This window comes from Pogona vitticeps, chromosome 4 (genome assembly GCF_051106095.1).
Source record: "Pogona vitticeps strain Pit_001003342236 chromosome 4, PviZW2.1, whole genome shotgun sequence".
NCBI lineage: Eukaryota > Metazoa > Chordata > Lepidosauria > Squamata > Agamidae > Pogona > Pogona vitticeps.
This window is the reverse complement of record NC_135786.1, coordinates 231885677-231912598: the sequence shown is the minus strand read 5'-3', so window position 1 is coordinate 231912598 and position 26922 is coordinate 231885677. Positions and strand designations below refer to the sequence as shown.

The 26922-nt window shown below is 41.1% G+C and overlaps 1 protein-coding gene across 5 annotated transcripts in view; it reads right to left on the bottom strand.

Moving 5' to 3' along the window:
* Positions 1–26922, bottom strand: part of KHDRBS3 (KH RNA binding domain containing, signal transduction associated 3) — a 137420-nt gene that overhangs the window by 22100 nt on the left and 88398 nt on the right. For all 5 annotated transcript variants that reach the window (XM_078391663.1, XM_020815146.3, XM_072999368.2 and 2 more), the window contains exons 6-7: positions 24686–24878; positions 11259–11341 (exon numbers count right to left, since the gene is read on the bottom strand). In XM_078391663.1, coding sequence (XP_078247789.1) covers positions 11259–11341; positions 24686–24878 — 276 coding nt within the window. The remainder of the gene's footprint in view (positions 1–11258; positions 11342–24685; positions 24879–26922) is intronic.

Here is a 26922-nt window from a genome sequence, read left to right as displayed (position 1 = left end):
GCGATAGCTCTGTAAACTGGCAGGGCTCCATGGTGTATTCCAGAATTTCAATGATGTATTCCGGAATTTCAATGCACTTAGCTGCCCAGGAAGTTGCCCATCCTGCCCAACAGTGGCCAGTTTTGCCATGTAATTACAAAAATTAATCTGAGTGGGATCACCAGCCGTGCAATGCTTTGTCCTCAACAGTATGCCATATCGTCCTTCATGACACTGTTACAAAACACTGTTAGATCTACACGGATAATCCCTAAGATTATCTGTTCTGAATCTGCTCATTTTAGCACAACAGCAAGTGTATTTATGATATATCTCATCTGAAGAAGCAGAATTAAATACGCTGTCCTGCATACCTTTCATAGTTGAAGACAGAAAGGAGGCAGGGAGTGACAACATCAGCAACATTTGTGTAGACTGTGATCATGTGCTTAACCTATTGAATAGGGGGCATGGGTCTCTGTGGCATCTAAAATGCCTCAACATTCTTGCAAAAGAAAAGTCAGTTGACTTATATATAGGAAATTAAACTTAATTTTGAGGCATGATATAGCCTACTTGTTCTAAATATCCCTGAAATTTGGAAGAACTGGCAGTGTGGAAAAGTGATGTACAGCTTGAATAGTGAGAGCTGATGGCCTGTTAAGTTTATGTATTTGTTTATTTATTATTAATAATAATTCAACGACTGGGAAAACACAAATACACTATTTAGGTAAAATAACCTAATATGGGATAATGCCAAAATATACTGGACAAGACATATCGCCGTCAATGTGCCGTTTGGCTCTTTTAAGACACTGAAGTTAAGACAGAAGTTCTAAGTTAGTCAGCGGCACTGAACAATATAAAAGCTTTTAATACATCACACAAGTCACACAGTATAAGATGAAATTGAGAGACACATATAACCATCAGTATGCCACCCCAACTCCCCCAGAAAGTAAAATTAAACAAGAAATTTGAATGTCTCTATACTGCTCTATAGGTAGATGGGGTGGATGAGTTTGCAGACAGTACAACAACTATAAAACAATTGAAAACTATTCAAAAAGGTGACACAAGGCTCCCTAATGAGCCCAGAGCCAGCACTAATGGAAGCTCTAAGAGAAATGGAAGAATGAGTAGCTAGTTGTGGAAGACACCGTATCTCTCCTGAAAAGCAGAAATGTATACAGATTTCCCTTGTCCTGCATGATTTCTGCAATGGAGACTCAATTACTTGTTATGAAGAGCAGCTTCCTCTACAGAAATGAACCATCACTCTTTTAGAAAAAAAGTGAGCACTTTGAGTATTGAAAGTGCTTCACATGCACTGCACAAACAACATTTATATAGTACTTCTTGAATGTTCAAACTGTTCCTTATTTACTTCTGTCAATGATCCTTAAAAATCATACAAGGTAGAGGGGTATTGTTATTTCTGTATTACGGTGATGGAGGGGGGCAAGGCTGATGAACAACAGCTTGCTAAAAGAAGCTACTGAATTGGTACACGGTCTTTAAGTACAATACTGCACCAACAATGTACTTGAGCAAGAAGATTCTGGCCATTATCGGTCATATTTGAAGTTCTCTTCATCACAAGGACAGAACCTTCTGTCCTTTGATGGAAAGCTCCCATTCTCAGATTACAATCAAAAAGTTCTGCATAAGTAAGCCTAAAGAGAGAGGTGTGATAAGAGGTTAAAGCAAAAGAGGCCATTTTGCCTCAATTTTGTTAAACCATATCTATGCAGAGTTCTCGAGTGAATAACACAACTTTGTGTGAAGAAAGCGTATTTGAGTTGTAGACAGCAACTCTGGAGAGCTGGAAGCAGATTGGATCTCAAGAGTGGCTTCCCCATGCTCCTACTAAGGACAAGCGAAAATCTGCCAAGCTTCTGCCTGAGCCTTCTGTGATCACGAACACCAAAGTGCTTGCTAGAAAATCCGAATGTACTTCTTGTGACTAAAACCGAACAAGTCTTCCAGATTCCGCTCTATCCACAGGGCAGCATCTGCTATGTGGAGATGAGAAAGTCAAAATGGATATTTTACTTCTAATATAGCACTATTTATTGGGAAGAGGCACGTTTTTAAAGGACAGAAAAGGCAGATGGTTCATTAAGGCTGGCTCTTAACACCACTATTTGCTTTTCTGGTAAAAGGCAACCAATAATTTCCTGCCAAGCATGGATTTTAAAGTCTCATGTGCACTTCCACTCACATTATGTTCTTGCAACACTGTCCAACGGAGACATCCCATAAACACCTAGAGCCATATACTTCTGTGACCTTAACACTGTCACACTAGGGTGCAACATGAACCTCACTGAGATCAAAGAAGCTATTTAAACTACTGTACTTTGATTCCTGGTAGTTAAAAATCAACGGGGAGTTGCAGTAGGCCTACTTAGCAAGTTTGATTTCCACACTGCGTTTCTTCTTATCTGAATTTACACATTACAACAATCAGCCTTTTTATATACTTGTCAACTTGTAAGGAGCTGGGAAAGACACATGATTCTGTTAATGGAGATCTGGAATTGGACCTGATCCAACCAGGCTCAAGTCCAAACTCATTCAGTCAGCATCTCATTGGACAGTCTTAGTGTAGACACCATCTTACCTCCACTTACATACCTGTTGTGATTGTGAGAACAAAGTTAAAGATTGTGAAGCAAGGGCTAGAATTTAACTGACTGACTCCCTCCTTAGGACAACAGTTTAATTATCAAGGCACTTGAAGCAATGTTATCATTGTTGCTGACGGCCATCTGCCTCAATCCCAAGGCAAAGCAAAGCAATCCCCTACCCAGATTTCTCAGCATGGCCCATAGAATTTGTATACAGGATGGGGTGGAGTCTTCTCTCTTTGCACATACGATCAAAGGGATGGGTGAGGTTGTAGCCAGACCTTGGGGGCAGTTGGAACAAACTGAGTTTCCTGATGCTCCAGAGCAATTCCAAAAATCAGTGCAAAGCCACAGATGAGTCTTGTCCCCTTTGCCAAATCTAGGGGTAACCACGACTATGGCTGTCCTTGGTAGCCAGCCATTAATTAATGAACCTTATAAAACTGGCCATCTGATTTCATTCTCTCTCTCCACACAGAAATATTTACTACCTGCACAGTCCTTTCCCATACTGGCTTTCCATGCAGTGAGAATGTCGCAGAAGGCACATTCCCTAGCCAGCCAGTGCTCATCAGAGCCACTGATCTCAGCACCCTATTTTTATTTCTTTATTTATTCTATTTATATCCCGCCTATCTGGTCGATATGACCACTCTAGGCGGCTATACAATCCAGAGTAACAGCAAATGTATCTGTTGTGTGCTGGTCTACATACGAACATCTTGCAACACTTGAGGAATTTAGAGTGGCATCACAGAAGATATCTTCAAGATATTTCTATTTGATACACTGGCAACCTATAGGGACACAGCTTTTTCCAAAAGCAGTCACAGCTAAGTGAAAAACTCCCACAACACATGCATATACCTAAGCATCTATCTTTAGTCACACACATGCATATAGTACCTGAGCCTTGATGAACACACTCATCATACTACGGTATCACACACATTAGTCCTGATGTTTCTAGCTTTCTAATAACTAGAATGCCCACGAAATGTCTTCATGTGTCCTCCTGCATTCCAGTGCATCACTTTCTATTCCAAATGCTTTTTTTTGTGCGCTACTTCACTTGAGGTCACCGAGAAGAATAATTCTGAATGTAACAGGGCAGTACGAAATAGTTGACATGTGTTCTCTGCCCCCTTCTGCTCTTCATTCCTGTTGAACATCTATCTTACAGATCAACAGCAAAACACAGGAAAGGGGGGAAGTGAGGGCTGCTTTCTCTCTGTGCATCTACAGCCTTGCCTGGAAAGGCTAATGTCTCCAGCAACTGCTCCAGGCTTTGTGAATCAAATGGGGCTGCCAACCTCCTGTATCACTCATGAGTCTGTTCCTCTTCACAGTGCTATACAATGGCATCCCATAATAAATTCCCTGTCAGCCCAGCAGCCTGGCTGTATCATGCAAAACTTCAATTCTGTGCTCAGGTCCTGCTACAAATCCCATAGAATGATGGCAATGCTGGATAGAAAATGCAACCATCACATGGATTTGGGAGTTGGAAATCATCCCACCTTGGAGAGAAGGGTTTAGCTCTTCCTGACCGGACTGGACCTCAAAATCTTCTGTATTAGATATGAGCTCTAACTTAAATCAAGCAAGAGTTTAGTTGCAGACGAGCTTCCAGCTTTAGTGAGTGGCACACAGTCCACCTCTGGGTATGCCCCGAGGATGCTTGGTTAACTTAAATCTAATCCAGAGTACTGGAAGCACAATATTACCAATTACATTTTAGTACATCTTTTAATCTCAACACTGCAACTTCCGAACATCTGCCCCTAATGAGGATCTCCAAACTTACATTTCCTAATTAAACATGTATATGAAAAAAAAACAGTATGTTACATGTTGCTTTTGCAGCAGGATAGCACCTGTTGATTTGATGCGACTGATAACAGCAGGGTAGCACTCCACAGCTTTGAAATTGCTGCTCTCCGATGTACTTGTTTTGCTTTAGAGTACTTTCCATCTTTACTCATCTCAGGTGCTTAATTTTGTCCACATCTTGCATTTTCACCACACATAGCTTTTTTAAATGTCTCTTCTTGTTTACTCCTCCTCCGCACACACCAAATAGTCCCAAACACTGCATTCTTTCCTCGCAGGAGAGTTGGCTCAATTCCTAGATCACTTTCGGTTGGCCTTTATGCATCTTTACTAGCAGAATAATACCATAGTATGGTGAGGTCCACATCCTAATCTATTTATGATGGTACTGTAACACTACACTGACAGTTTTAATTTCAGTTTGTTTTCTAAGTAAATCCAAGTTCTACATTTTCTAAGTTTTTCCCTCCAAACAGAAGCAGCACAGCAGACCCACATTTCATCAAACTATCTCTGTTTCTTGGCTCTACTCACTGCTGTATTGCATCCCTATCAGCATATACATGAAGTATATATCACTACACTTGATTATACTGAATTTCGTTTGTTGTTTTAAATAGCAACCATGCTTGAAGCTAGACTATGAACTTAGATATTCATCTGAACAGCTAGCTACTCAAATTCAGATATTAGTACTAATGAGATAATGAACTCCAATATTAGGCAAGGATAGATTTAAAAACCACATTTTAGGCACCTTTCCTTTGACTTGGTTCAGACCATACTATACATGGCCATGCTCATTCAAAAATGGTTCTGAGACTGCCTCAGGTACATGCGACAGAGATTCTATCCAGTCTATCAAGCACATAATGGAAAGCAAAAAGCAAAGCATGATGCCTTTATACTGCCCCACGGCGCTTAAAGCATTGTCTGGGTGGTTCACAATTTTATTATGCAGGATATACATTCCCCCCAGTGAGTTGGGTACTCAGTTTATAAACTTGAGAAGGATGGAAGGCCACTGAATACTGAACCCAGGTCATGAGCACAGTTTCGGCTGCAATATTGCAGTTTAACTACTGCACCACAAGGTTCCTATACTGTACAGGAACGGTGTATTAAGTTCATCAGCAATTAATACTAAAGCTACAAACCTTGTTGCCTCAACTAGATTAGATCCAATGACTAAATGCAACTTGCTATGTCAACATTTTTATAAATCTCACTGATTCAATGGCCCAAATCCTGTTGCTAAATCATACTAGAGTAGATCCAATGAATCAGTGGGAATTTAATGAGGCATCTCCTCTACAAATTCCACTGATTTAATCGGACTACTCCAGTTGTGACATAATATGCTAAAGTTGCAGTCAGAGTAGACCCATTTAGACCAACAAAACATACAGAGGGGCTTACTTACCCAAATCTCCATTGACTTAATGGGTGAAAGCTAGTGCAATTTACTACACTAAGTGACAAGATGCTGGTCATTATCTGTAAAGCCCTATACAGCTTGGGTCCAGAAGACCTGAAGGACTGTATCTCCCCATGTGAGCCTGCTTGGTTCTTATGATTGTCAGAGGAGGTCCTACTCTTGGTCCCATTGCCAGCACAAGAATGGCTTCTTCGTGGCAGCTCCCAGGTTATGAAATGCTGTTCCCCAAGAGATCAGGCGGCTCCCCTCCTCTTAATCCTTCCACCAACAGCTGAAGACTCATCTTTTCAGGCAGGCTTTTAACAATCATTATTGAGTCCCTGAATGCTTTTTTTTAAAGTTAAGATAATTTTAAATGGTTACTCATTTTTATTTAATCATATTTTGATTAGTCTATAGTTCAACTGTTTTTAATGTTTAACTTATGTTTTTAATTCCATTCTTTTAACACTGTGAGCCGCCTTGGGTTCATTTACCAGGAGAAAGGCGATCTACAAAATAAACAAACCAAACAAGATTTTGGCTAACATGTCTAGTTAGGACTAGCAACTGCATTTAGCCTAGTGTATGGAAGCAGATTCATTTCATAGCCAATCTGCCCAAAGCAGCAGATCTGATCCCAAGTTTAGTTGTTTAGTCGTGTCCGACTCCTCGTGACCTCATGGACCAGAGCACGCCAGGCCCTCCTGTCTTCCACTGCCTCCCGGAGTTGTGTCAAATTCATGTTGGTTGCTTCGCAGACACTGTCCAGCCATCTCATCCTCAGTCGTCCCCTTCTCCTGTTGCCATCACACTTTCCCAACATCAAGGTTTTTTCCAAGGAGTCTTCTCTTCTCATGAGATGGCCAAAGTACTGGAGCCTCAGCTTCAGGATCTGTCCTTCCAGTGAGCACTCAGGGTTGATCTCCTTTAGAATTGATAGGTTTGTTCTCCTTGCAGTCCAAGGGACTCTCAAGAGCCTCCTCCAGCACCACAATTCAAAGGCATCAATTCTTCGGCGGTCAGCTTTCTTTATAGTCCAGCTCTCACTTCCATACATCACGACAGGAAAAACCATAGCTTTGACTATTCGGACTTTTGTTGGCAAGGTGATGTCTCTGCTTTTTAAGATGCTGTCAAGATTTGTCATCGCTTTCCTCCCAAGAAGCAGGCGTCTTTTAATTTTGTGGCTGCTGCCACCATCTGCAGTGATCAGGGAGCCCAAGAAAGTAAAACCTGTCACTGCCTCCATATCTTCCCTTTCTATTTCCCAGGAGTTGATGGGACCAGTGGCCATGATCTTAGGTTTTTTTTTTGATGTTGAGTTTTAGACCGTTTTTTGCACTCTCCTCTTTCACTCTCATTACAAGGTTCTTTAATTCCTTCTCACTTTCTGCCATCAGAGTGGTATCATCTGCATATCGGAGGTTGTTGATGTTTCTTCCCAAAGCAACACTAATTTTCTCAAAATCATACCCACAATACATACTGTACATCTTTTCTTCAAAAAAAAAAAAAAAAAAAAGAAAAAGAAAAAAAGAAAAAAAGAAAAAAAGAAAAAAAAGAAAAAAAGAAAGAAAACTTGCACATTTTAGCAGACTCATAAACAACAGTACTGTATAGCTTATTAGTTGGCTTCTCAAAGTTCACAAGGTTCAAGCCGGAGACTGGAAATGTTCAGGCTGAAAAAGAGGAAAAACTCCCCCCACTAGCAACTAAGTGGGTAACTAATCACTCTCCCCTTTTCTCCTGCAACCTTGCCCATAATCCAAATTTTAGCAACAAACCTCATCCTCTGCCATGTTAACTCTCTGCAGCATCTGTCACTGCTATGAATGGTTGATCATAAGTACCTCAGTAGTCATCTCACTGCTATTAAGCAGATGGCAGCGCTAACTCCAAATGATGTACTACATTTCCCTGGTGGACTTTGTTTCCATAGCCCACCATTATTCCATTGTTCCTCAGTGATAAATCTTACTTATTCTAGAGAACATTAAATAGTGAGCTGACATCGACAATGGATTTATTTGCAATGCTTTGCATTTGCCCCATTATAGTCTTTGCAAACCCTTGTGTGGAAGATGCCAGAAACCCTCAAGGCGCACCGGCCATTAGTCTCATTCTGTATAATGCAATGTTTTCAAAACAGATTTCTGCATTTCAGCACAATTTGTCTTTTCAAAATGCATCTAAACTGCTGTTTGCAGAACTTTAAAAATATACTTATTGAAATACCACTTTCCCATTACAACCTAATCAGAGGGAATATGTAAGTTAACAGCTCTAGAACTAACATTTTACCATCTGAAGAAGTGAATTGTAGGGATTATATCTTGAGTAAGCTCACTCGATCATAATTCGAGAAGAATTATAATGTAATTCAGTAGTGTTCCATAAATATATAGAGAACAGGAGAACTTGAAGAGACTAGGTTAGTGTTTACGCAGACTTTGAAATTCCACCTCTTAAAATCCAGGCAGACTACGAATTAATAGGAAATCAAGTCACCTATCACAGGACAGTTTTCAAGAGACTAATGCTCAACACATTGAGTAAAATATGCCTGCCCAACTCTTATGCAGCCATCTGGACTTTCTGTTTTCTTAGCTCACTGTTGAAAATCTAGCTTGTGACAGACTGATATTCAAACAGATTGTCCTAGTCCACTAGAGTCCAATATAAATGAGTACTCAGTAATATACAGCCTTCAAAATCCATGTCAGAATTGTTGTTCTCTGTGGCACACTGAATTGGATTAGAATTGCCTTGTATCATTAAACAAATGTAAATTGCTGTAGCTAATTTCTACTGAACATTACCCCTGAACATTAAAGAGTTACATCATCCTTCTCACTTTAGTCAATAGAGCTGAGTGAATAAAGCCAGCACAAATCCCAAGAGGTTCAATATACATACATTCTAATTGCTTCCAAAGATAATTCATTTACAAGTCTGCTAACATTTCCATGAACTATATGCTGGAAATGCACTTCCTTAGTATCAGTAAAATGGTATACAGTGGTGCCTTGCATAACGAGCGCACCGTTTAACTACAAATTCGCATAGCGATCTTTTTTTAGATTGCTAATGCGACCGCATTGCGATGGTAAGATAGGGCGAAAATCGCATTGCGATGATTGGTAAGCGTTTCGCTTACCGATCTTCGCATCGCGATATTCCTAGAACAGCTGATCGGCGGTTCCAAAATGGCCGCTGGACACCCAAAATGGCCGCCGCAAGTGTTTTCGCGCCCTGCCCTCACTTACCGAGGGCGCGAAAATGGCAGCGCTATGGAGAAACATTGCTGAACGGTGAGTTTAGGGCCCCATAGGAACACATTAAACTAAGTTTAATGCGTTCCTATGGGTTTTTTGGATCCGTTTAGCGATGTTTCCTTATAGCGACGATTAATCCGGAACGGATTAACGTCGCTATGCGGGGCACCACTGTACGTCTAGTTAGACCACAAGAATAATAAAAAAAACTGTAATGGCTTTTAGCTGTCCTCACCCATGAGACAAAAGATATATACACTATTCCTCCACCCACACCCAAAGAGGCAGTTGTTTTAGTGTGTTTGAGCATGCATAACACAAAACAAAGTGTCAGCAACAAAATGTGACTTTCATGTGCCTCTTTTACAGATTTGCTCGTGTGAACTTTCCAAAATTATAATCCTTATTGATTGACTGACATACATTACATACATTACATACATTACATACATTACATACATACATACATACATACATTACATACATACATACATACATACATACATACATACATACATACATACATACATACATACATACAAGCACTCACTGTATCACTGAATTCTTCACCCTCCACCCCAAACAACATAAGCCATGATCTGTGACTCTGTACGCCTGTTTGTCCATTCTCAAAGAAATGGTTTATTTTGTTTGGGTTTGAATCAGACGACAGGGGACTGATTTTTGAAAGCCTCCTTCTCAGAAGCCCTTTCACCCTTCTCTGCCCTTGCTCCCCACTTGCACCAAGAAACTGAGGCTGCCACTTCATCCCACCTCTTCACGCTTCTCCACGTCATGCTGCCTGACACAGGTTGGTGTAAGTGTGAGGCTCATCTGAAGAAGCTGCAGCAGCATTTTAAAGGCTTGATTGGCACCCAAATGTGCTCCTTTTCCTGACTCCTTTCCTCCTTCCTTTTTTTAAAAAAAAATATCTGTGAAGTGCTGAACAGTCTGGACACTGAACCTAATAAATCCAAGGCACTTTTGCGAATAGGGACAAACTGGAAGAAGGGTGGCAGTACAATATTTCCCTCATCTGGAAAAGTCAGGAGTTAAGATTTGAAACCTCACATACTGTTATCTTGATTTAATGACAATCTGGACTGCTTTGGCTTTAATATTTACCTGCTAGCACAATAGTCATGTAGCGCCAGGAGATGAAATAAATAAGGTTCCACATCTAATTACCTAATGAAATTTAGAGCAGCATGAAATTGTTTTGCTTTTTATGTAAAGAAATTGGGAAACACTGATGTAAATGAATAATCTCACTTACAAGATTATTCATTTACATCTGTGTTTCCAAACTTTGGGTCCCGAGACATTCTTGAACTGTAACTCCCAGAAGTCCTTTCCAGCACAGCTAATGGGGAAGGCTTTTGAGAGTTGCAGTCCAAGAACATCTGGGGACCCAAGATTCCAGACCACTGACTTATACAATCAAATACTAACAGACCAACACACTTCAAACTATAGGTATAGTTTGTTCCCATAATCATGGGACTGACGAATTGGTCTTAGCATAAGGGGGAGCTTCTGAGTAATATCCAGCTGCTTATTCCAACTGGAATACGGCCATTTAAACCAACTGCTGAATGGTAAGTCACCATACATGGGAATCTTTGAGTCAATGGATCTACTCTAGTTGGGAACAACTGAATTTAGGCCACTGATTTGCTTTCAATCTATATCATGTGACTTGAATATGTAAAAAAATGCATGGTCATCCAATGTATGGAGATATGGGCTGAATCAGGGACAAATGAATTATCTCCCTAAAGCAAACAGAGACTCAGTGGGACAGTATATGCTTTGTGGGCAGACTGTCCCATATGAAACCTTACATCAGATGGTGATGGAAGATCTGTGCCTGAGTCCCTAAAGAACTGTAACTAATCAGTGGAAAATACCGGGCTAGTCTAGCAGATCTGATAGGCAAGCAGTCTATGCAGCTACCAGTTTGCTTTCTATCTCTTAACTCTCGCATCAAGAAATCCTATCCTGTTAACAAGAGTCAGGCAGTTCAAGACTGTAAGCCAAAATTAATACCCCTCACCTTATTAATACATGCTCGTTCTATCAACCATTCTAAATGTACTGGATGATCTTTCTTACCTTTGTGCTGAAGTATTATAGCTGTTGTCATAAGAATCATAGCTCTGTTCATCATATGAAGCGCCATATCCATCGTCATAGTCCTGGAAAAACAATCCCATGCAAAGGTGGTATTACAATTCAATGAACTACTTTGGAAGTGTGCTTTTTAGACCAAGTAATACTCCTTCCTGAAAGCCAGAATTAGTAGATGGCCATTACATACCAAGACTCCAGGTAGAATGAAGCTCACAGTCTCTGTGTTCAAATTAGCTCAGGAAATCTATCGCTTCAACAACAGTCCTTAATGTCCTATGGCAAATAGACATTTCAAAAGAAGTTGGGGGTGTAGCATGGGGAACTGTCATTTAAAGAGAAACGACAGAATCCCCACTGGGCACATTGAACATATTTTTGCACTCTAGATCAACAAAGAGGAGCTTCTAGCCTAAGGACCGGTAGTTTGGAAACCTGCCTACCAGTTTATCATTGTATACAGTGGTGCCTCGCTAGACAATTACCCCGCATGACAGTTTTTTCGCTAGACATTGACTTTTTGTGATCGCTATAGCGATTCGCAAAACAGTGATTCCTGTGTGGGAATTTCGCTGGACAATGTTTGGTCCCTGCTTCGCAAACTGATTTTCGCTAGACAACAATTTTGACAGCTCCCTCTGTGCTTGCAAAACAGCTGTTTTCGGGACCTAAGCTTCACAAGACAGCGATTTAAACAGCTGATCGGCGGTTCGCAAAGCGGCTTTCCTATGGCCGATCTTCGCTAGACAACAACAATTCTTCCCCATTGGAACGCATTAAACAGGTTTCAATGCATTCCAAGGGGGAAATGCTTTTCGCTAGACAATGATTTCGCTAAACAGCTATTTCAGTGGAATGGATTATCATTGTCTAGCGAGGCACCACTGTATTTTTACTCCACAAATAACTACGTTGGGACCCAAAGGTTGCTTACTGTGGCCTCTGATCAGAAAGAAATGAGTTGTGGCCACCTGCTTCTTATCCATCCTTTCCACACCTGGAATCTACAGAGAAAAATCATCCTTTGCCCTTTCCTCTTGTTTCTTTTCAGGCTCCTGTTCCAATCCGGTCCCTAAGTGTTGCACAGACATGGAAGCATAGCCCCCTCGTAACCAGACCTGCATGTCCCATCCCACCAAAGTTAGCAAAAGTCCAAGTGTCCCCAGTATGATCTGCCCTGCTAAAGCTCAGCATTTTCATCTTCTGCAGGATGTGACATAGCAAAAGAAGAAAGATATCTGAAGGCTTCCTCTGATCTCAAAAACATTCTGGCTCAGCAAGTAGAGTGTGCCCTTAGAGGGAAAACAGAGTTCCTCCCTGAAGACAGGATATACTTAAGTGACTACAGATGATCTCTGAAATGGAGTAAATTGTTCTGTTTAACCTTTTACAGGAAAGGCCCAATACCGAGGAAATTATACCAAATTTGGAAGAGGGCATAAGCAAAGAACTTATTCCCTCTTCCACTTGAACAGTACCTTCATCCTCATTAAGTTATTCTACTGCTATTCTTCTTTCAATATTAACAGGTGCTTTTTTTTAAACAGCATACCATTTTTTAAAAATTTCCTCCATCTGTCTGTCTATAGTTTTGCTGCCTTGGATTTAACAAGATGACCTGCATTATGTGACTTATGGCAGAAGCATGAAAGGAAAACTGACACTGCAAAAAAAAAAAGTAACCTTTCTGTTAAGGGGATGATTTGACTTAATGGTATACTTGAACTACAGCACCAAAACAGAAGGTAAGAGATTCATCTCAAATTCTTCTGCAGCCCACGGATTCTCTTTAAATAGCAGTCATCAAGTGGAGCTCAAGAATTTTTTAAAGCCTGCCCTTAATTAGGTTTGACATCTTCATGTTAATGTTTTCTGTGTTTGAGGTTTCAAGTGTGGCACGTTTATTCTAATTTGGCTAGTTCTGCATATAAATTGATATCCTCTGAATTTTAAATAAATCTCAGAGACATGAAGCTGAAGAGAAATTACAGCCATTGTTGTTTTTGAAATGTAATCTTAGGAAGTTCTGTCTGGTGATATAACATAGGCTTATATTCAATATTATATTTTTAAGTGGTGGAAGAAGTACCACCATTTAAAAATATGGTCCTTTTTTTCAGGACAACCATGCTCCTTAGATACTTCAGAGAAAATCTAGTGATTTGGGTCTGTACTATGTAACTAGCCTACTAAAGCCCTCTAAATGTCAATGAAATTAGAATTCATTTTTAAAGAAGTGTCTCATAACCCTTGGAGTTATATGTGTGTATTATGTCACGTCAAGTCAAAACCAATTTAGGAACCGTAAGAGGGCTTTCTAACTGGTTTCTCCTTTTCCCGTTTGTATTCTATTAGACGGTGAACACAGCAACAGGGTCTGTATTAACTTTGGGCCTTTGAACAATGCTTAGAAAATGAAAGAGGTTAAATACAGCTACTATCCCAGCTTGAATTAATGAGGATTATTTGAGCACTGAGTTAATGAGTCCCATTTATCAACAGGTTTACCCAAGCCGGCGCTAACAAGTAACTTCAGTTGTAGATACAAGCAATGACAGCAGCAACAACACTAGAGCAGAAACAGCCTTCCTACCAGAATCAGGCCTATAATATAATTTCATTTTACATCTCTAGCTATAAGGGACCTTTAAACACTGGGATTCCTTTAACTAATGGAAATCTACATACCAAACACTTCAAGCAGAAGAGAAGGCTGATTCCTTTCACTATTAATGGCATCTTAAAAAAAGCTGTGTGCCTGTTCTGTATATGCGCAAGATTATGCTTTTCAGATGGGAATGCTGATATAATATCAGGTAAACTGATATTTACTTGACAAGCCAAAACATTCTCTGCTCAATTCATGACTACACAGACATGTGTCCTGTTGTAATGTAGGATGCATAAAACAACCTACATTAGTTAACATATAGCTACCATGAAAGAATTGCAGCTATTACCATGCTCTACAAATTCTCTTTTTAATCAACTTAGTTATTTCTCGTGTACTGACTAGCTTTCTTTCTACTATTTCATGTGATCACAGAAGCATTTCCCCCTTTTTAATACAGTACAGTTGTGTCCTGCTTAATGATTACCTCGCATTAGGACGAATCTGTTTCACGACAATGTTTTTGCGATCGCAATTGCGATCGCAAAACAATGTTTTAAATGGGGGAATTTTGCTGTGCAATGATCGGTTCCCTGTTTCGGGAACCAATTCTTCGCATTACGATGATCAAAAACAGCTGATCATTGGGTTTTCAAAATGGCTCCCCGCTGTGCCTAGGGACGGATTCCTCGCTATACAGGCACCGAAAATGGCCACCACATGGAGGATCTTCGCTGGACGGTGAGTTCTTAGCCCATTGGAATGCATTAACCGGGTTTTAATGTGTTTCAATGGATTTTTTATTTTCGCTTTACGTTTTCATTCTACAGCGATTTCGCTGGAACGAATTAACGCTGTTAAGTGAGGCACCACTGTAATCAGATTCTAACCTCTGAATTTGTATTTGAGAGGTGATTCCAGGGGTAGGGTGTGTGTGTGTGCTGGAGAAGAGGTCCAGAAACAAACACTGTGAGCCAAACTGCTCAGCTGCACAATTCTCTGTCCTTCCTCTAACTCAGGAAACAGTGTTGTCTTCATTCTCACTGTGATGCAACAAGACATGTACAGTGGACTCTCAATCTACAAAGGTCCCTACTTACGAAAATGCTGAGGTATGAAAAGCTCCGGCCGCAAAATTTTGGTTCAACTTGCGGCTGGAACTTCAACTTACGAAAGGCAGGGGGAAAGGGCGGGAAACTCAAAGCCACCCCTGCTGCCCTCTGCCTCCCTTTCCCGCTGCCCTCTGTCACCTGTCCCCACGAGGACAGGAGGCAGAGGGCAGTGGGGATAACTTCGAAAGCCGAAAGACGCTCCGCGCCCGTTGCTGATTCCTTTCACTATTAAAGATGCTCCGCGCCCGTTGCCGGCTTTTGGCTTCCCGGGCTTCAAAGTCCCCATCTGCTTCCCTCTGCCTCCTGTCATCTATCTACAGTGGGGTCTTGACTTGAGAACTTAATCCGTATTGGAAGGCGGTTCTCAAGTCAGAAAGTCTGTAAGTCAAGTCTCCATTGACCTACAGTGCATTGAAAACCGATTAATCCCGCAACAGGCCGTTTTTGTTCCATTTTGGTTTTTTTCTGGTCTGTAAGTCAAATCTCAGTCTGCAAGTCAAACCTAAATTTTGCGGCCAGAGAAGTCTGTAACTCAAGGGTCCACTGTACACCGCTTCTATAATCCATATGCACAAAAATACTTATGTGTAACTACAAAAAAAATCATTTTGCCCTTTCATAATTACCAAGCTGAGTCTCTAGTACATACTCTCCCTTGTGTAATTCCTCCTTTGGGCAAACTGTTATAAGTACCCCTTGTATGTACCTAGCATAGCTGTGCCCCTCTTACAAAAAAAGTTAGTGATAGAGACTCTCCCTGCTTTCCCATATTGTAGCTCTCCCATGCCAGTTCTGTTAAAATGAGTCTACTTTGATATTTTTGCAGATTTTAGTTTCACCTTGTCAGCTTATTGAGGAGCAGATGTACTAAACTCCGTTTAGAATTTTTGACTAAAGCTTCCAGAATTCCAGCTGGCCTAGTTCCCAACATAGTGCTCTACAGAGGTTTGCATCAAGACTCCCATAGTTCCCCCAAACTGCCTCAGGCCTGTTCTAACTGTAGCCTCAAACATGAAAGAGGCATCAGGTTTCTTATCTGTGCCATAGAGCCTTATGCAGTATTACCAGCACTAGGCAACATATGGAAGATCAGATGCCCTTGAAAAGGTTTGTTCCCCAGTTTCTCATTAAAGCTGCAGCCCTATTGCCTCCCATGAACGGGACTGATGTTTGTGCAGGTACTCTACAACACCCATGTGGCTTAGCAACCTTGGGAAGGGCACCCCCAGACCAGGTAACAATACCTTGAACACACTTTTTGATGTCACTTTTTGTCAACTTGGTAGAGTCATCATGTCCTCAACAGAGCAAAGCAGCCTGACAACAACTCCTGAAAACCAAAAAGTGGAAAAGACAGAAGACCTTTCCTTCAACAAAACAACTGGGGTGAGGAAGTCAAATCTATTTCACTGGACTGAGCAGGATGTTTCTGACATAGAGGTGGTTGAGGAAAGGTTTCTTCTGGGTACTCCTTTTAAAAATCTGCTTGTAGGTTTCCCGAAACATACTATTGGGCATTCTAAAATATACCTTTGATTTTTGAATCCTAAAGGGCTGCTTTAACAGCCTGATTTCATTGCAGAAGCACCAAAAACTTCTGCAATGAAGTGGTAACTTCTGAGAACCAAAAAGTGCAAAAAGCAAAAGAGCTTTCCTCCAACAAAACATCAGCTGAAGTATTCTAACAGTTTGGAGACTGAAATAGGCAGCGGGGAAGAATCACCAGTGACCATAAGTTACAACGACTCTGAAGAAGATATGAAATTGGAGGCATGACACCATAATCAGAAATGGAAGAAGAAAGGCAGCTTCATCCAGCACTTTGTCAGCAGCTTGTGCTTAGGAAAGGAAAACTCTGACTTCAAACCCCCACTGAGGCGCTGCCATCATCCTCCATGCCGTGAGGGAACAGGCCGGGTAGGTGGGACTTGTTCAGCCCTGGAAGGCAGCCCATCTAGGAGAAGGAAAACACTGACTTCAAACCTCCACTGCCTTGTGGCTATATCCACGGATGGAAAAGGATTCAGGAGTTAACCTCGAGGCAAAATGCAGAGCCGGAATCCCGGAGGCAGTTTGTGTCGTTCTGCCAACTCCTGCGACATCGCTGGAACCAGTTGTATTGGCTCTTGCCTCTCCGTTGGACTATTTCAGTGACGTGGAGAGGGGGGATTTGCTGGTTGGGTAACAGCCTATCCTCCATATTCTTTTACCCAGGCTTCGTGCCCTGGAGAGGACATTCCAGCTTTGTGTACAGCGTCAAAACACTAGACGCTGTTCCAAGTCCTCCATACAGAGCTTGTTACCATAGTCTCTCGAGACTGAAGGATGCCTATGACTTCCAAGTAAAAAGTCAAAATTTATTGAAAACAGCCGTACAGTCTTTTATGCAAAAAACTATAGACAGAAATACTTAAAAATATTTGGAAACTAAGCTTAAATTACAGGCAAAAACTTAAGTCAGTATTCAATCCAAAATGCAGTAAGGTATCTTTAATAGTAAAGACGAACAATGAGAATGTTTCAATTACATTCTAAAATGCAAATGTTTAGAGCACTAATGGTGGACCTTTTTGAGCCCGAGTACCCAAATTGCAACACAAAATCAAGTGCCAATACTGCAATTAAAATCCGAATACTGAGGTTTTTGTTTAGAAAAAACAACTGCTCCTGCACTGCAAGAGTTAAATGCTTGTTTTTCCTATGGGCGGTATTAACAAAGAAATACTTACCAGTCCTCCAATCCCCCATTGGGATAGACCAGTAATGGTGGCCACTGCACCCCTCTGCTGGACCACTGCACCAGCAGAGGGGAGTGCCAAACCCGGGATTGGAGGACGGGTAAGTATTTCTTGATGGCGACTTACAGCTCGCGTGCCCACAGAGAGGGCTCTGTGCGCCAGCTGTGGCACGCATGCCATAGGTTCGCCATTGCTGGTTTAGAGCTTAAAAAGGCACACTGAAACGGCAAAATGCAGAGAATACTTTTCCAAAACATCACAGTTCTTAAAAGTAAGAATATACAAAAGAAAATAGCTTCCTTAGCCTCTCAGCAGATTAAGAATTGGAACAAGTTCAGAGGAGGGCAACAAGGATGATCAGGGGGCTGGAAACCAAGACTGAAAGAATTGGGCATGTTTAGCTTTGAGAAAAAAGGACTCAGGGGTGATATGATAGCACATTTCAAATATCTGAAAGGCTGTCATACAGAGGAGGGGCAAGATCTCTTCTCAATCAGCCCAGAGTGCAGGACATGCAACAAGGGGCTCAAGTTAAAGGAAGCCAAATTTTGGTTGAATATCAGGAAAAACATCCTAACTTCTGTCATACTATCGTAGCATCATTGAGAGTGTCCTAACCTATGGCATTCTGGCATGGTTTGGGAGTAGCTCTGTAGCGGACAAAAAAGCTCTACAGAGAACCATTAAAATTGCCCAGAATATCATCAGGCTCCAGCTACCAACCCTGGATGACATCTTCACATCCCGCTGTCTGAGGAAGTCACACAGCATCCTGAGAGACTCTTCCCATCCTGCTTATAACTTTTTTGAACTGTTGCTGTCTGGCAGAAGATATAGAACAATTAAGACTCGGACCACACATTTTCTGAATAGTTTTTATCCCAGAGCTATAATTGCACTTAATAATGAGCTTAAAGACCACCAGTAGTGAATAGTTAGTTGGACTGTGTTACTTGGCCTGCGGTGTAGATGTTTGTATTTTTAGTGGGGACTTTTAGTGGGTGGGGACTGTTGGGGGATTTTTTAGTGGGTGGGGAGTGTTTGGGGAATTTTATGTGTGTGCATGTGTCTGGTTCCTGGGTGTCTGTGAATTTCATTGTATGGGTATACTATGTATATACTTACAATGACAATAAATAAATAAAACTGGCAGAGCAGTACAGCAATGGAACCAATTACCTCGGGAGTTGGTGAGTGGTCCAACACTGGAAGCATTCAATAAAAACTTAAATAATCACCTGGCAGCTATGCTTTGATTGCATTCCTCCACTGAGCAGGGGCTGGACTCGATGGCCTTGTAGGCCTCTTCCAACTTCACTTTTCTATGATTCTAGGAAGGACACATTCAAAATAATTCTAAATGCTCACCCAGCCAAATCAGTTTGAATCTATTAAGGAAAATCCATGTTCACTGTGTTGTTGGTTTTTGGAAATGAAACTGCTGCAGTGCTATATGACTGTTGCTTTTTGATGTCTGGTACCAAAAGTAGCTTGGAGTTGCAATGTGATTAATTCCTGAATGCCTGTGTGCAGGGTGGATTTGATTTAAATAGAATTGAGTTAAATCATGGTATAAGTAACAGTTTGAATTAAAACTGCAAAAGAGAGAGAGAGAGAGAGAGAGAGAGAGAGAGAGAGAGAGAGAGAGAGAGAGAGAGAGAGATTTAAACCAGAATTTAAATTGAGATTTAAATAACAAATTGGATTTTTTTTAGAATTTTAATAAAAAAATCAATTGTTTTGATTTGAATTGATTTGAATTGTGATTTAAATCAACAGTTTTTTAAATTGATTTTTATCCACCTTGCCTGTGTGCGTCTTTTATCTCCCTATATTTATGATTCTTTCAGTTGTCCACACCTCTTCTGTGTCAACAATCTCTTTTCCAGGGACTTGGAAAGCCAGGGGCCTTGAGTCCCTCCAAAATAAATAATAATGGAAATCTTAACTGTTGTTGCACTTACTGTAACTCCAAAGTTTTGTAATTTAACTTCTGGCACACTGCCACAATAACATCATTGTTGTGATTAAAATTTTTACATAGTTTGGAGGAACAAAATCCTGTAGCATAAAAGATTTGGAAATCACAACTGTTGCTATGACAGAGTATTGTAGCTCCAAGATATTGAGCACATATTATAAGTCCTGCGTACTTTGTTTATGCTTTGTTATCATTTCTAAAATATGTTTGAATGTCAGGAGCATTATTGTAGAGTGACCTTGCACAGCTGGAGAGCCCGCTAATTGTTTTGCAATGTCTACAGCAAACTACTGTTCAAACACAATTTTAAAAGCACTTTCATTTTCAGGGCAACTTTTTCTATATCTCCTTAATTATTTTAACACTACACTATACTAAACTACACACCCCCACACACAAATATTGTATCTTGAAAGGGGCCTGTCTGTGAATTTGAGTGACAGCATCAGTAGCATGAGCAGTATTTTGAAAGGAAGCACATAAATCTGATTGGCCCACAGCTTTAAGGCATGACAGAACGCAGAGACAGAAAACAGAAGGAAAAGGCATCCTGTTTTCTTTGGATCCCACAACAGGAAACCTAGGGAGAAGGCTTGATCTGATAAAAGTGCCCATCAGCTGAAAAGATGTGAACTTCATTGGTGACCACCTTATGTGAACTGATACCTAAATACTGTCACCACTGAATGTTACTAGTCCTTGCCACATTCAATTTAGAGTCAGCTCATCTGAATCCCATGGGATTTACCTCCCCATAAACATACGCTGGAGCAATAGCCTAATCCTCACTTCTAATTAATATTTCCAACACAAAAAAGGTAATCCAATTGAAACTACCAGTTTAGTGTTAGACGTTGTTCAACAGGTCACAGCACTGAAAGTCACACCTCAATGTAACCTGTGAAAGCCAACATAAAATGCTACCAGTAATAAACAGAAGGACCTGCATAAATGTCTTTGGCTTTCTCTGGAAGCTAGGGAAAATTCTGGGAACTAATCTTTGGCATCCATAAAGATTGGCTGATAAAGAATGTGTATCTTTATGAAAGCATGGCACATACTTTGCCATTTCTTTAGGTCTGAGCGAACTATTTCCAAGTTCAGTGGAACTTACGGTGGAGCTGACTCACCAAACCCCTAAAGATTCAACAGGTCTACCTCATACTTGAAAGAGTTCAAGTCTCTATGGCTGGGTGAACTGCATCTGAGAACATTGAAGGAAGTAGCTGAAGAACTGTCAGAACTGCTGTCCATTACAGTCTTGAAATAATGGGAAATGGGGGAGGTGCCAGAGGATTGGAGGAGGGCTAATGTTGTCCCTATCTTTAAAAAGGGCAAAAAGAAAAGAAAAGAGGAACCTGGGAGCTACAGATCGATCCCAGGCAAAATTCTGGAACAAATTATGCAACTACCTAGAAAACAATGTAGTAATAAGTAGAAGTCAACATGGATTTGTCAAGAACAAATCCTGTCAAAACTAATTTCATCTCATTTTTGATCAGGTAACCTCTCTGACAGATGGAGGGAATGCTGTAGATTTAGCAAAACTTTTGACAAAGTGTCCCATGATATTCTGATTAGCAAGCTAACTAGGTGTGGGCTGGATAGATCAAGCATCAGGTGGATACACAGTTGGCTAAAAAATCGTACTCAGAGGGTGATGATTAATGGGTCCTTCTCTAACTGGGAGGAGGTCACAAGTGGGGTATCCCAAAGATCAGTCCTGGGCCCTATGCTCTTCAGCGTTTTTATTAATGACCTGGATCAGGAGGTGCAGGGAATGCTCATGAAATTTGCGGATGACACAAAATTGAGTGGAATAAGGAATACCCTGGGAAACAGAAACAAAATTCAGAATGATCTTGACAAGCTGGAGCACCAGGCTGAAAACAACATAATGAAATTTAACAGGGATAAGTGCAAAGTACTGCACCTAGGAAAAAGAAACCAAACACAGTTACAAGGAGATACCTGGTTGTGCATTACTACAAGCAAGAGAGATCTTGAAACAGTCATAAATCACAGGCTGAATATGAGCTAACGGTGTGATGTGGCTAAAAAAAACGGCAAATGCTACTTTAGGCTGGATTAACAGAGGTAGTCTCCAAATCCCATGAGGTACTAGTTACCCTCTCTTTGACACTGGTTAGGCCTCACCTTAAGTTTTGTGTCCAGTTCTGGACACCACACTTCAAGAAGGATGCTGACAAATTGGAACAAGTCCAGAGGAGGACAACAAAGATGATCTGGGGGCTGGAGACCAAGCCCTATGAGCAAAGACTGAAAAAACTGAGCATGTTTAGCCTTGAAAAAAAGAAGACTGAGAGGAGATGTGATAGCACTTTTTAAACATTTGAAAGGCTCTCATACAGAAAAGGGGCAAGACCTCTTCTTGATCATCCCAGAGTTCAGAACATGCAACAATGGGCACAAGATTCGGTTGAATATCAGGAAAAACATCCTAACTATTAGAGCAGTATGAGAATGGAATCTACCTCGAGAGGAGGTAAGTGCTCCAACAATGTAGGCATTCACAAGAAATTTAGACAACCACCAAACAGATATTCTTGTATTCCTGCATTGAGCAGGAGGTTGAACTCAAAGGCTTTATAGAACTATTTCAATTTCATTATTCTGTGATTCTATGATAGTCATGACTTGCTATTGGAGTTCTGCCTATAGGTGTAGAAATGGGTAAGAAGCAGTTGGTTTGAAAGGTATTGATCGATTCCAAACATATTGATAACTTTGGCACAATATACAGTGGTGCCTCGCATTACGACGTTAATTCGTTCCAGCGAAATCGCTGTAGAACGAAAACGTCGTAATGCGGAAATAAAAAACCAACTGAAATGCATTAAAACTCGTTTAATGCGTTCCAATGGGTTAAAAACTCACCGTCCAGCGAAGATCCTCCATAGGGCAGCCATTTTCGATGGCTGTCTTGCAAGGAATCCGTCCCAGAAAACAGCGGGGAGCCATTTTATTTACCTGGTGGCCATTCTGAAACCGCCAATCAGCTGTAGGAAAATTGTCATTTTGCAAAGAATCGGTTCCCGAAGCAGGGAACCATTCATTGCAAAGCTAAAAAAGCCTATTCAGACCATCGTTTTGCGATCACAAAAGCGATCCCAAAACCTTCAACATAATGCGGTTTCGTCATAATGCAGGGCAATCGTAAAGCGGGGTACGACTGTATTAGGAAAGACCAAAGTTAAGGTATGGTGACATATTCTATGGCTCTATTCCAGAGAATAGTAGATATTTTTGGACACCGGATTAGCTGTTCTTTAAGCAGAACTCCGTAACAAATCTCCTTTAAAGTTTGTAACATGAGTTTGTGTGTGTCCTAGGATCACACTGAATGATGGCAAAATTGAATGACCTCAGTTAATGTACAAATGGGCTCTATGTCTCAACTGGGGGTGGTAAACCTGTGGTCCTACAGATGATGTACTGTAGTCCTATTATCCAGGACCACCCTGGGTAGGACAAGTCACAAGTGGGACTTATCAGGGCTAGAGGATGCCCCATAAATCATCCACAAAGCTTTTGCGGCAGCCATACAATGGTCTCTGGTAGAAAAGAAGATTCCAGTAAAGCAACGAGCTCAATAACTATTTGTCCATGGCTAGTAAATAAATGTATCCATTGTGGGATGGTGGAGAGAGGAAAGGACTAGGTATCTGTGGAGACCTGGAATCAAATCCACGCTTGACCATGGAAACTCACTGACGACCCGGTAAAACCATTCCTTAAACATCTAACTTATATTGAAAGCCCTATTAGGGTATCCATAAGTCAGTTCCAACTTGACGGCATATAACTAACTAGTAAAAAGCTACTTTCTACATGAAATTAAAATAGATCAGCTACAAAGGAAATTTTCTTCTTATTATTATTAACCCAAAGAAAAGAAGGAGCATTCTTTTTACAGCCAAGTGAAAAAGTAAGCACAGAAATCCTATCTATTAGAATCTGGAGTATCTGCCATTCGTCTACTGAGCAAACCAGTGCTAACATTACAGATGAAAAAAGGAGGGTTTGATGGACCATCCCATTGATCCCAGTAAGCCCCCTCTTCCTCCTTAACTGCACCACTACTTAAAAGTAGGGTGCTTCGGCAGCTCACACTAGGCATGGCTAAGGTGATCATATTATGCTAGCACATAGCCCCTTGCACTGGATGAGAGTTCATTTCTGGGTCTTACTCAAAGAACTGGCTTCAATCACTTAAACACTAAATAGTTGGAGCCAGTTTATCCCATGAAGCCTCTCCTCCTCTATCTACAGGTACCCCACCTTCCCTTCTCCCCGACCGCATCCCCTACTCACCAATGCTCCTTAGATTAACCCAAAATTTCAGGTAAATATTTGAGATATACCAAACTTCTCTTCATTTTACCCTCACAACAAGCCTCTGAGGTACCTTTCAGAGATGTGACAACTGACTCAACGTTATCAAGTTGAAATTCAACACATGAGTAGCAAATACAGCTGAAGTTTCCAGAGTTCAACGCCAGTTCTATACATTATATCAATATTGGGCTCAATACTGAACCCAGTACTTAAGATAAGGAATCTGTTTTCAAGAGGCCATATTAACCCTTTCTTTCTAGAACATTTCCAAACCACGCATCCCTGAGATGGACAAAGATGCTCAACCTTGTCTCCCATCCTCACTAAACTATCAGCAGAGGTTCAGGAAGAACCAACTGAGCCCACCTCACTCCTTCAGTACAGCTTCCCCGCTCAAAGTAGAGATCCTAGGCATGGATCTTCTATTTCTGTCCCCTCCCTTCCATCTCACCCCCTGCTGCCACTTGCTTGCCCCCTTTGCCCTCTTACCATGGCAAAGATATCAGAAAGCATTTGAGTGTCTTAAAGTTAAAACACTTAATCGCTAAGCGGAATGTGTGTTTTCCGAAGATTTCCTGTTATCAGTCATTTTCTAGGGCGATTCTACTTACATATTCTCCATACGTGTCTTGTGCTGGAGGAGGCGGAAGTGATCGGTAGCCTGCAGATGGAGGAACGCCTCTTGCTCTGGGAGTTAAAAGACCACGGCCACGACTGATGGGACCTCTACCAGGGGGTACTCCTCTGGGTGCTGGAGCCCCTCGTGGAACACCAGTCGGTGGGGGTGGCACACCTCCACGGGCTCTAAGAAGAAGAAAACAATTCAGATTCAGATTTTTTTGTTGTTGTTGTTTTAATCCAGAAAACTCCTTGTAGTAAATGGCAACTCAGGGATTAGCACTCAAGCCGAGTCTGATCCAATTTGCAGAATACCACTTTAATCAAATGCCTTTTTTTAAAAAGGTTCCATTCTGCCCTCATGAGAAGCTCTTAGGATTTTCACAGCTAACTGAGAGGCCAACAAAATATCAAGGATTCCTCAGACATAAACTCAGAACCAGCACTTTCTGGTTATGGTTTTTCAAATGTGAACGAACATTCCTATAAATGTAATATCTGAAGAAAGAACTAAACGAATAATGAGCACCCCAGGCAGGCCAAGTTGGGTCTGTGAGCAAAACAGAGGAGATAGTGGTGCCTCGCATTACGATGTTAATTCGTTCCAGCGAAATCACTGAAGAACGAAAACATCGTAAAGCGATTTTAAAAAGCCCATAGAAATGCATTAAAACCCGATTAATGCATTCCTATGGGTTTGAAACTCACCATCCAGCGAAGATCCTCCATAGCGCGGCCATTTTCGCTGCCCGTGCAGCGAGGAATCCATCCCAGAAAACAGCGGGCGGCCATTTTTTAACCGCCAATCAGCTATGCGAAAATCTTCGTTTTGCAATAATCGGTTAGTGAAGCAGGTCACCAAAAACCCCATAGGAAACATTGTTTTGCGATCGCTGAAGCACTCGTCTTGCGAGGCACCGCTGTACTAAAGAAACTTTGAGTGGGCATGTTTTTCAGACATTCCTTGTCTGAAAAGAACAGGATCTACCTCTGAAGCTAGCCCGTATAGTCTGCTACTTGATCTCACTCTTCTCCAAATACTGGAGGTGATTTAAAAAAAGTGCTGCAAGCTGAAACTGACCCACTGAAGAGATCTCAGCACATTCTGTCTCTGAGATGCAAGGTCCTTCTTATTGATACGGAGCAGCTGCTTTCAAAATGATGATTATCTGCACCAAACATTTATTTCACAAAATTGTATACTCCCTAGTTTTTATTTTTACAGTAAAGACAGGCATCACACAATTAGCTTTTCTCTGCATCTTAATCAACCTCTTCTGTCCTGCACAGAAGCTCCAGCCACATAAGGAATCTTAAGTGCAAATGAACAGCCAAGCATATGCAGACATAAACAAGCATTTCTGTAATCAGAAAGCCACGGAAGTGAAATCTGCACGTAACTGCTCAATAGCAGTAATCGGTGCACAATAATAGCAGAGAAGGGCTTTAAGGTTGGTCCCCTGCCTTAAAAGTATATCCAATCAGTTCAACACTTCTGCATATGAGCTTAAATTTAAGCCATTAGATTATTTTATGCCTGCTGGCAAGGAAGAAAGACAGCGAGAGACAGTCATTTGTACGGTGGTTCTACAACTTAATTGGCTGCCTTATCTGTAAAACGGCATTAGGTATCCAGGAATAAATCAGCCATGTTACCAAAAGATACTACTTGGCATCCGTATGCACATATACCACTGATGGACTGAGGATATGTCCACTCCCATCCTAATGAGCAATGACCATCAAAACCCTTTTGGAGAACAGAAAACCTTTAGCTTCACAAACACATCAAGCAGGTTTAGTATATCAATATGGATATGAAATGTTTCATGGATTTCAAGTACAGGTAATGTTTAACATTTATAACCACACATAACCATTCATTTGTGTATTTAAAATATTATTACCCCACGGTTGTACTTTAAAAAGTACCCAAGGTGGCTTACAGCATTAAAAGACTGTAGGTGAAGCTAACAGTGAGTATATAATACTGAAAGGATCAAACACTTGCCACACTAAAAACAGTAAACGAAAGTGACACCAAAACACATTCAAAACAGTACAGTGCAAGAATCCTGTGGGAGGGAGTTCCAGAGTCTGAGAGCAGCAACACAGAAGGCCTTCTCCTGTGACCCCACCAAGTGTCCCTGCGAATGTGGTGGGACCGAGATAAAGGTTTCTCCTGATGGTCCTCTCTCTAGAAGGTCATGGTCTAAGAAACAAGGGGTCA